Below are 10,895 nucleotides of genomic sequence, written 5' to 3'. Positions count from 1 at the left end.
GCGCCCGCCGGACCCGGCGCGGAGAGGGAAGGAGCCGTGCCCGGGAGCAGCCGCCCTCCGCACGCCCCCGGCGCGGCGGTGAGGGGCGCCGCGCACAAAAGACGGCGGGCGGGCGAACGGCGCGACGCCGGCCCCCCCTCCGGCACGGCTCGCACCCGACCCGCGGCCGGGGCGGCAGCGCCCCCACACTCACCCCTTCTCGGAGGCTACCCGCGCCGCGGAGGGGCCGTCCCCGGTGGTGGCGATGGTGGTGGTGCCGCCGGCGGTGCTCACTGACGCGGCATCCCCGCGGGGCGCGGCGCGGCGCGGCGCTCGGTGTCCCTGTAGCAACCGCCCTAACGTTATTCCCTGCACATAGCGGCTAACGGGCAGAGAGGCGCACGGCACTGCGCAGGCGCCGCCCGAACACACACAATGGGGGGGGCGGGGGAGCCCAGCGCGCAGGCGTCAAGGGGCGAGCGGCGCAGGGGCCCAGCTGCGCCTGCGCCGCCTGCAGACAATAGCGAGGTGATTGCGCTGGCCGCGCCGCCGGGCGGGCACTGCGCAGGCGCTAGAGTACGCKGTGGCGGGAGGTAAACACAGCCTCCCACGCCCATCGCGTATCCCCGCGGTCACGACTGGGCCTGCGCTGCACCCAGCCACTGCAGGGCCGAGAACGTAGGCGGAAGAGTGSCCTGTGCGCAGGCGCGAGTGCGGCTGCAAGCCGCAACAAAGAGGAAAGCCGSCACTGCGGGCATCCTCCGCCCGCTGCCCAGAGTGGGAGGGGGCGGCCGGCGGGAACTACATCTCCCAGGGAGCACCGCGCGCCGCGGCGCCTGCTGGGGCCTGTGGTCTCTGTGGCYGGGTTCCCTCACGCCGCGGGGCGCGGCAGGTGGGGGCCGTGCGCGGGTAGCAACGGGCGACGCCCCCGTGGCGCATTGTGGGAGCTGTAGTTCCTCGGGGACCCTCCCGGCCGCTGCCGCCGCGGGGAAGCAGAGCGGCTCGGACTACCATCGCCGGCGGCCGTTGCGGGGAGGCGGTGAGCGGGGCCGCGCCTGGCGGTCTCCACGCGCTGCCCCGGGACGGGAGCCCCGCCGGCGGCTGCGGCGTCCGGCGCCGGTATGCGGGCGCCCCGCGGCGAGCCCGCCCTGCAGGAGTCCCTGGAGCGGTACCAGAGGCGCCTCCGAGGTGAGCGGCGGCCGCGGCGGGGCGGAGCGGCGCTGGCGGGGCGGGGGCTCTCTTYTCTTTCTTTTTCTTTTTTCTCCTTTTTTTTTCCCTTCCAAAAAGTGCTTTCGGGAGTTGCAGCTTCTACACAAATCGGAGCGAGCCTACAAACGCAGCGTGCGGCAAACCGCCAGAGCGGCTCGCGTGGCTGCGTTCGTTCTCCTCGGCGCGTTGTAGCGCCCCTGCTGGCGCTTGGCCGTGAGCGCTCCGCCGGGCGGCGCAGCMGAGAGCGTCTCGGTTTGTTTCGCGTTGCAACGGCGTGCTAGGGTAGGCAGTCAGATAGCACGTCTGGAGTGTGGTTAATGCCATCCCACGAAGTCGTTCGTAACCTTGGCTTTGGTAGGGCTGCTGCCCGTTTTGAGTGCTTCTCTGTTTTTTGCATGAATCTTAGCTTTCATTGACATGTGAAATTCTAGAAATAAAGAAAAGGCAGAAAAATGATTCTGATGAACACAGTTATTTCCCACATCATAAGCTGTGCTCATACCTGACTTCTTATCCAAGAAGCACTGTATAAGCAGAGAACATTACCAGGCATTACCTGGGCATTACCAGCTTTCGTGGTGTCCCTGACTGCTGAAAGTATATGACCAAATCTTGAAGAAAACCAGAAGGTAATCTGTGGATATGCCCCCCACTTCTGCTTAGCATTAAAAAAAATTACATCAGCACATCTTGAGTTTGTTTTATTAAACAATATTTAGAGGTAACGGAAGGAAATCTAATTTGTCATGCTAGTGAATTACATGTACAATCATAATGTAGGAAATGTTATTACAAGAAGATAAAACAATGGAAATATTTTTAGTAGCTACTTGATAGTTTTATTTTTAGCAAATACTTCACGTTTCTTTCTTAAAATAGCAGTTGTTTGTACTGAGGATGGATCTTGCTTTGTTCCAGAAGATAGTGCTTTGAAGAATCATGTCTAGTTACTTTTCTGGCAGTATAGATGTTGCTTAGAAGCTACAGGTGGAACAGTTAAGAGTAAGAAATCAGAACATGTGTTGAAATGTGTAGAGTCCCTTAGTACTGCATAAAAATGATGAATAACAATTATAAATTGCCATACATAGGTGTTGTTAATCTTAGAACTTTACTACGTTTCCTTCTTCTGTGCACTGGTTTGGAAAATCACAGGATAATTCTCATGTACTCAGTTCACACTGAGGGAAAGAGTTTTTGCTCTGAGTTTTATTGTTCCTATGATATGAATGATTTTCTATGCTATTCTACGTGAATTAAATTCTGCATGTAATTTAGATTCCATTCCTTTAGACTGTAATTCAGCCAGATGGACTGAATAATCATTTTTTWAAAAAAACTACTACAGTTGAACAACTGCAATATTGCTGTTTCAAAAATCATCTGATGGCTTAATGTTTCTGCTTTATTGAAGAGTATTGTCACACATCGAGGGATAGCTTTTAGAAAGGCCACTTCGGGCTCTTTTGTTCCTTTCTGCTCCATTACTGGAAGCATAACTAGAGGCTGAAGTAAATAATGTGCTGAAAATGAGTGATTTTAACAAGATCTTGCATATTTTCAGGGCACTTCTGATTATCTTCTCTTTATAATGCTACTTCTGGCTTGTTTACTTCTTTTTGTGCAGATCTGAGAAGGAGATACACTATTACATCTTCTGAACCGTTATTCTCCTTCTTTGATAGCACAGGGGATGACCTGCCTTTCCGTTTTAGTTGCAGGCCAGTCAGTGATGGTCTTTTGCATCACTGGTAAGTCCAAAGGGTGGCATACAGGCAGCGAGAAAGGCGGATGTCCTTTGTTCATTTTCATCTAAGGAGATTTGTTGGTATCCTTCAATTCCAGAGCACGCAGGCAGCCTGCTGTGCTCAGCATCCATCCTTGTGGGGGTGTTGGGAATGCATGGGGAATGGTGGTGATGTTGACCTGCCTGGAGTCCCCACAGGATGTAATGTTTTTCACTTAGAAACTGACAGCAGGGGAAGCCAAAGGCCTTTGGCCTCCAAGCCTACTGTCTCTTCCCTGTGTTCCCTTAATTTCATCATGCTCAGTATTTCTTTATGTAAATGGCCTTTTTGTGAGTTTGTGTGTGTAGTTTGGTAAGGACTTCTTAGTGCATTCCTTTATTCAGACCAATCTTGTTTTGAAAATATCCTTTGCAACATTTTGCATCAGACCCAAATTTTCTGTCTTTTATCTTAGGTCCATTGTGCATTTCGAGTGATCCAAGGGAATTTTTTCCTCCTCCACTAGAAAACCTATTGGGGGATACATAATGTCTTCATAGTTATGCAGTCTTTTGAGATATGAAGTATGTCTTGGTACAAGCTACCTGGATGTTGTAAGTGACCTTCTTAAGTTTCCCATAACTTCAAAGGGCCTTTCTCGAGAATGTTGCATCTTGGGATGTTTAACTGTGTACAGTAGTAATATTAAAGCTACTCATTTCAAATGAAGGCATGTGTGTATTCTGTTCATATCACTTTTCCTTTTTCCTGTTTCTGGCTGGATTCCCTTACATTGGATCCATTATGGTTTCTAAATCACGTCAGAGTATTTGACCACGTGGTGGCTGTTTCCCTTCAGTTTCCACGCCATTCTGGGAAACATGGACTTCTCCATTTTTCCATGCTGTGTAAAGATAGGACTAGTTCTATCCAGGAGTGCCTCTCGGTAAGTAGAGATCAGTAAGGTAATATTGCAAACCACCCCAGTGCAGTTTCTCAGCCAACCTGTTTGTTTTTTAGTGTTGTACAATTTTTAACTCCTTTGACCTGTAAAACATTCCTCACATCGTTAGCAGTAACAGTAATTGATTTACTGAAGATCATTATAGGTTCAGCAACTCATGAAGTAATCATGACTTAATTCTTTACCCATTTTCTTATATAATTATACAGTTTGAGACTTTTCTACAAATTCATATAATTCCAGTCCAAATTCTGGACTTTTAGAAAGTATGCCTTCAGTGTTATTTGGTATTTTTGACATGCTTAAACTGCTTGTAATGCTTGACCTTATCTGGATCCAGGCTGATACAGAGCAACGGGTTCTTAAGAGACTAATTTACTTGTCAATGCAGTATCCTCTGCTGTAGAGAGAGATCCCTCAGAGGACTAGTACAAAGGATGCCCAAGTGTGCACTTGAATCTCATAAACTTAATCAGGTGGCCAGAGAACAGAGAGTGAGACCAAAAAACCTGACCAAGAATTAACTGGACTTAGAGGTCAACATTGAGGTTTGTGATGAAATAGCAAAGATCCTGTAACAAGACTTTTCCTGAATAGTCTAGATTGTATTACAAACAATAAAGACTTTATTTTAAAGAGTTGAGAGTGATATTTGTACAGTTCAAGTTATTGTGGATAAACTTTCACACAGCTGAGAATAGCATCCTTTTACAACTGTAAGTTGGTAAAAGGTTTGTTGACATACAATGCAAAGGAGCTATGAAGGTAGAAGAGTCAAATAAGTGGATCAGTAACTCATTATTTTGTAACATCTGTATGTTAAACACATCTCATGATCGTTTGCTAACAAATAGGCCATGAATACCATTCACTGCTATTGCTGAATATTTACATGTCAAATTCTAGCAGCATAGGTAGTAATTGATAGGAAGCTTTCAGTCTCAAAACCACCATGTACTGTGACTGAGATTGGCAGCTGATACTGCAGGCTGTTGGTTTATATCCAAATGATAAGTAAGGTAAATTCYGGGACTAAGCAAAACACAGTAAAAACTTATGAGAGTTTTAGCTTGCTTGCAGGTTTCTGAATTGGTACTTCATAATGAAATCCTGTTTTGAGCAAGAACCTTTCACTTACTTATATTTCTAAAATGGGAAGAGCGAATCAGTTATAAGTAGCGCACAGTAATAAATATTTTAAAATAATCTAGCAAGTGAAAATATTTATTATTATTGAAGGCCAGCTTTCGTTACCTTGTAAAAATCTCTCCAGTGGTAGAGTAGCTAATACCTCAAGTAAAGTTAATTGAATTTCTGTCTTAGTCTAAGCAAAAAGTTAAATTCTTGCATACCTCACATTTCCAGTGATAACTATATATTCAGGAAGTAGAATTGTTCTGTGTAGGCAGCATGTTTTTATTTGGCATGCTTAAGTATGCCTAAAATGCTACTTTGAAAGAGGTACATCATTCACTATTTTAGATTTCCAAATGTCAATAGAAACAAAGTCAAAGCTAATGTACTTTTGGACAGTAAGATTTTTTTATAATGTCTTTGTTTTTCACTAACTAGTTTAATTATATCTTCTGTTTTGCCTGTTATTGTTTCATGTATTATTATTTTTTTTTAATCATAGCAGCATTGCTGTAGTTCCTGCTTCTCTAACTTTCTAGGACTGTTTTCTCATTGGGAACCATAGTATACCAGAAAATGAGCTGTTCGTCATACTTATAGCCAATAACTTCCAGTAGTTTTCCTGTAAACTTTATTAGAACTAGCTAATAGAGTTATGGTAACCTCTTCATACAGCTGTAGTTTGTTTTCCTTCAATTTCTTTTGCTTAACACTTCTCTCCTACCAGCTGGGGTGATTTTTCCATGGATTTCAGGCAATTCTCTTGTTCTGGATGGTTGGTTCCTTTGCTAAGGTCTCCATCAGCTCTCAGAGTACTTTCTGTGGCATTTCTGAGTTCATGAATGAGGTAGCTTGGGTGCTTTCCTTTACAGGAGTGCTCTTTATAGACAGTCTTAAGCAGTGTCTGAAAAAACATCTTTTGTTTAGGCAAACAGAGTTCAATGCTTTCTCTGTTTTTCTGTTCTCACTTCAGTGGCAAATTGTTCTCACAGTTCCACCCCCCTCTGCTTCAAAGCTGATTAGCACCTCTTTGGAAGTACAGCAACCTCTTCCATGTTGTCTTTTACTTCAGATTATTCTGACTTTAGTCTTTAATTTGATTTTTTTTTAATTGGTTAGTTGAGTGGATCGATAAATGTATTTCTAATGTAAAAGAAATTCTGTTATTCAGCATAGCATTCTGATACAAAAATACTTACCTATTGTATTTATCCCAAGATACTTTCTAGAAAAAGGATGCTTATGTATACTTAAAATGTATATTTTAAGGGTGCAATACTTTTGTAGTTACAAAATTTTTGGAGTTGCAAAGCATAGAAAAAAATAACAGGAATTATCAATGCTTATTTCCAGACATAGAAATATCTTTATTTGGTGTGTAGAATATATATTATGTGCTTTTTGAACATTAGTCAATATTTTAGTCAAGTTTTGTCTAAAGCATTACACATAAATGAACTTAATGTAGCCAAAAGTTGCATTTGTGTATAGGTAGATTGARGGGTAGAGATGTGGTAGTAGCTAGAGCAGTATGGACCTAATTCTGGTTAGGATAGGTGGTTGCTTCTGTCATTGAAATAATAAGCAGTATATTGCTTTCTCTGTGGCTTTTAGTTGCTTTTGTCAATCCTGAGGCATGAGATAATTTATTTTGTCCTGCATGGCAAGTACAGTGCTCCTGTGATTCTTAACTGATAGTTGAAAAATGGCAACATTTTGATGGAGTAGTTAGATCTTTTCTTTTGATTTATATCCATCTTTTTTTTTTAATGATTTGTCACTTTTCATCAGCAACTGAGATCCTCTGAACACCAGAAACCAAAGAGCTGTATCAATACATTGGATTGTTTTTCTGAAATCTTAATCCAGATAAGTCCAGCTTCAGCCATATCCTCAGCTGTGCCCATATAACACATCAGTGGAGTTTTATCATACAACAGAAACATATGTTCGGATTTTGCTTGTGTAAGCTTGTTAAGACACAGAAAAGAAGAACAAAGGCAGACTGAATTTTAGATATGCAAATTATAGTACTACATGCAAATAGTTTTTTGCAGTATGTTTTTAATGAGGCTGAGTTTCTATAAAATGTACAATTACAGGAACAGTCTAACTGGAATAATTAGTTTAAATGTGGGAGCACTTGAAAATTAGTGACTTCTGAATTCATTATAAAGTCATCATGTTGCCTTTATATAAAGGCTCTTTGATGCTCATCAGTTTGCATTCGTAGAGGTTTCTTTTCTGTTACTTTCAGATTTGAAAGGGATATTTTTACACTGGCAGAAGCAACACAAGCATATAATCTCACTGTGTAATGTTTCTTGTATGTATATAATGTATATAATCTTTCGTCCTAACGCTCCAAATTATCTCCTTGTTTAGAAAAGTTTGTAATCTACTTATTCCTTTCTGTGGGTCCAGTTCAACTCTTACTGATGTGAATCATAGCTCTTCAGTGACTAAATGACTAGTGAATCTTAAACACAGACATAGTAAGCTCCAAAATCCCACGTTCCCAGATTGGTGAGCTTTTTACTTGTAGTAGCAGCCATTCCAATTTGGAAATCATCAGGCTTTCAAGAAACTTTGACAAATGCAAAAATATGGTAGCATTATTGTGGAGGCATGAAAGTTTAGTCAAGAAAAGTGGACATCAGTGTGCCATTGATGATACTTCTCATGTGTTTCACTCCTGCTGCTGCCCAAAATATCTCAGGAAGAAGAGGGCATAGCATCTTAAGATATATGTTATTTTTGAGGATAAAGTAGTAGCATAGAGTTCAGAAGCTGTAATTTTATGTTGCCTCTACAACGAGAAGAGTTCTGGAAAACGTCGGACTTTTTTCTTTTTTCACTGGTACAGAACATAAAAGCAAATACTTAGACTCCCAGGATCCCTGACAGAGGCCTACAGTGAATGAGAAATGAAGATACTTTCTTTCCATTGGATGACACACCACTTAAATGCCTTAACTAATATTGAACATCTTTTGGGTACAACTAGTTGCAATGTAGTTTGGTAGGTATGTAAGACATTGCAATCAGAGAGATACTTCCACTATTTCTCGGTTAACTCTCCCACTCCTACAGCATCCCAGAACACTCAAGAATGGGTGAATGTTTTAAGTATGGTCATTAGGCAGCAGGGATGTTTGACCTAAAAGCTTCTTTACCGAATCATTACCTCTTGAAATGTATTCATGACTTTGCTGTAATAAGTATTTAAAATGTGCTTTTTTGTCTTCTTTTACATAAACTTGGTTAAAGGATAGAGCATCTGAAAATCGAAAGAGGTAATGCCCAGTGTTAAGATGACTGGCCTTTTAAAAATGGATATTGAGAAGCAATTAATGCAAGATGAGAAGCAGGTCAGGTTTTTGTTAAAAACTAGTGTTGCTAAAAAATGAGGGAGAGCTGGCATACCAGACTGAAAACCATATTCTTAAATATTATATCTTTTAGGGGGATATTTATTTTTTCTAAACTATTGGTGAGTTATAACCAAGCAGAGAGAAAGAATGAGAAAGACTGTTAAATCCTATGGCAGTGGGGAAAAAAAATGATTTCCCAAAGTTAGTAAAGATTATCCGAACTTGAAAAGGACAGATGAAGTGAGGGCACAAACACTTAGCTAACTCTTGTTCCCTGACTTAAGCTGGTATTCATGTTTTCAAGTGCAAAAGGGGAACTACTGACATTTTTAACCAGCAGCAGATACTGTACTCTTGAGGTGTCTTCTGTGTTCTAGCTAACAAATACTTACCTGTGATTTTTAGCTTGCTTTTTTCTCTAGGAGAAAAAAATATTTTCGGTTAATTGTTGTTTAGACATCACTGTAAATTTACAGGTTACAAACATATAAGAATAAATGAAGGACTTGTATGCTGGAAAGCTTACTTTCCCTCCCCCCCCCCCCAGTTGTGGTAGTTCCTCCAATAAAAGATGTTGTTATCTCTCCCTGCAAATCTTGTCTCACAAGTGAAATTTCTGTTCTGTTGTGATTTACACCTGAATGTTTCATATACTAAAGTAGTCTTGAGATAGAATAAATCTTTAAAGAGTTTGATGTTAAATGAAGGAAACAGCTGTGACTTTATGCTTCTGAAATTGAAGCATGGATGTTTTGTCTTAATTATTGTTAACTGCCAACTATTCATGAAACTTTCTGAATCAGGGTAGTTTTGACTTACAGTCGCAAATGACTAGAGTTACATAAAAATAGTATAAAATTGTCTTATGCTCCTGATGAAATGGCTGTGAATTGTGATGGGGGACTGTTTAAGTGAGGATGTATGCTCCATGACTCATGTATGGATCATTTTCTTGGTTCACTTGCTGTTATAGTAGCACCTCAAAATCTTGCTTTGCTAAATATTGTGTAAAGCTGTGTATATTCTGCAGTAACACAGTCACTGCTGTTAGTCTGTCCTTCTCTATTTAGTGTAGAAGCTGGTTAAAGGGGGCAGGAATTAAATACTCATCTCTATTTATAAATAAGTTGAGAGAAAAGTAATAAGTGAGTTGCCTGACATACTTTAGTGTGAACCAAGTTCATCATTCTCTAAAATTAAGCCCATACCTTCTGATTCTCAGTTTGCTTGTTCTCTCAGCTGCAAATCTCTCAAGTATCGTTTTGCCATCTGCTGCATCAGAGTGATGCAGCATTTATACCTTTGCATTTATGCTTGGAAAGTTTTCCCCCCCCCCCCCTTTTTTTTAAATGAAGTCACCTGAATGAAATTTAAGAGATACACAAGAAGAATACAGTAACACTCTTTCCTTATTTTCAGTGTGTCACCTCAGAGTAACTCAGTGAATTCTTGAAAGGCTTCACAAAGTATTTCCATTTATTGGAGGGGGATTTTTTTTGGTTTTGTTTTTCTAGAGATGGTAAATGTATACATAATGTTCTAATTTAATTTTTGTACCTGTTCAGAACTTGTATGTTTTTCTGTAGTTATTCTTTTATGTTGACAAACCATTTTGCTGAGGTTTTTATTTCAATTACTCTGGTGTGCTATGTGTTGCTTTGTGATACGTGGCATCGTCATTAGAATTCAAAAATGCTGTCCATAGAGCCTAATCCTACACATCATATAAAATACAGCAAGAGCTGTTATGCAGGTTGAAAAGTAATGAAGTTGTGTATGCTAGGATGTAATTCAGGATCAAGTGTATGATTAGTGTTCGAAGCCTTGTCTTTGCTGGGAATTTCTAATAGTAGCTGCCTGTACTGCTGTAGAATCTTGAAGTATAGCCAGGCTACAATGCTATTTACAATTTGTTCTTTAAAATTATAGTAAGCAGTTCTACTGCAAATTATGGCAGATAGTAGATTTGGTTGGTTGTGTTAGGTAATTGCTTCCAGTGGCTGGATTTGGATTGAACAGTCCAGCTAGACAGATGCTGAATACATTCAGTACTCACTTTTTTTTAAAAAAAATATACATTTAAAATATCCGTCAGTAAATACCTTTTTATGTTGTTTCCTGTGGCTAACGATCTGATTGTTCGCAGAGCGGGCTAGTGAAAGCATCCATCAACTGAAATATGCCTTGGAGGAAAGACAGTTTGCAATGGGTGAGGGTGAAGCTGGATTTGACCAATCCTCTGTGGACAGGGGAGATGATGAGAAAGGGAATTCAGCCTGGCAGGAACTGCAGCACAGTCATGCAGGTAAGATTAYTCGGAAAGCAAGTAGTTTCAGAATTGCTAGAAATAATATTAATTCTATCCAAACAAGAAAGACTTTTTGGTTATTAATCTTTTTTTATTATTATTATTTCTTTCTTCTTAGTTAATCAACTTAAAACTTTGCTGCAACATCAGGAAAGAATGGAAAGTGAAGCTTCCCCATCAAGGAGAATGTCATTCTCTGT

The 10,895-nt window shown here is 41.1% G+C and overlaps 2 protein-coding genes across 10 annotated transcripts in view; one reads left to right on the top strand and one right to left on the bottom strand.

Annotated features, from left to right (window-relative positions):
- Positions 1-404, bottom strand: part of CEP170 (centrosomal protein 170) — a 111,071-nt gene extending 110,667 nt beyond the window's left edge. For all 5 annotated transcript variants that reach the window (XM_085300610.1, XM_085300605.1, XM_085300607.1 and 2 more), the window contains exon 1: positions 194-404. The gene's annotated coding sequence lies outside the window, so the exon portion shown is untranslated. The remainder of the gene's footprint in view (positions 1-193) is intronic.
- Positions 405-835: 431 nt separating this feature from the next.
- The window catches only part of SDCCAG8 (SHH signaling and ciliogenesis regulator SDCCAG8), a 112,844-nt gene continuing 102,784 nt past the window's right edge, over positions 836-10,895 (top strand). For 2 of the 5 annotated variants that reach the window (XM_085300597.1, XM_085300598.1), the window contains exons 1-3: positions 838-1,167; positions 10,534-10,692; positions 10,814-10,893. In XM_085300597.1, the coding sequence (XP_085156723.1) occupies positions 1,101-1,167; positions 10,534-10,692; positions 10,814-10,893 (306 nt within the window). In that variant the 5' untranslated portion in view covers positions 838-1,100. Of the gene's footprint in view, positions 1,168-3,782; positions 3,862-10,533; positions 10,693-10,813; positions 10,894-10,895 lie in introns of those variants that run through there. The other 3 variants (XM_085300600.1, XM_085300602.1, XM_085300599.1) reach the window with 3 other exon arrangements.

The sequence above is a fragment of the Rhea americana genome, unplaced genomic scaffold (assembly GCF_003343005.1).
Source record: "Rhea americana isolate MKP2758 unplaced genomic scaffold, rheAme1 scaffold_166, whole genome shotgun sequence".
Classification (NCBI taxonomy): Eukaryota; Metazoa; Chordata; class Aves; order Rheiformes; family Rheidae; genus Rhea; species Rhea americana.
The sequence above is the reverse complement of the archived record's forward strand: the minus strand, read 5'-3'. Positions and strand labels throughout refer to the sequence as shown.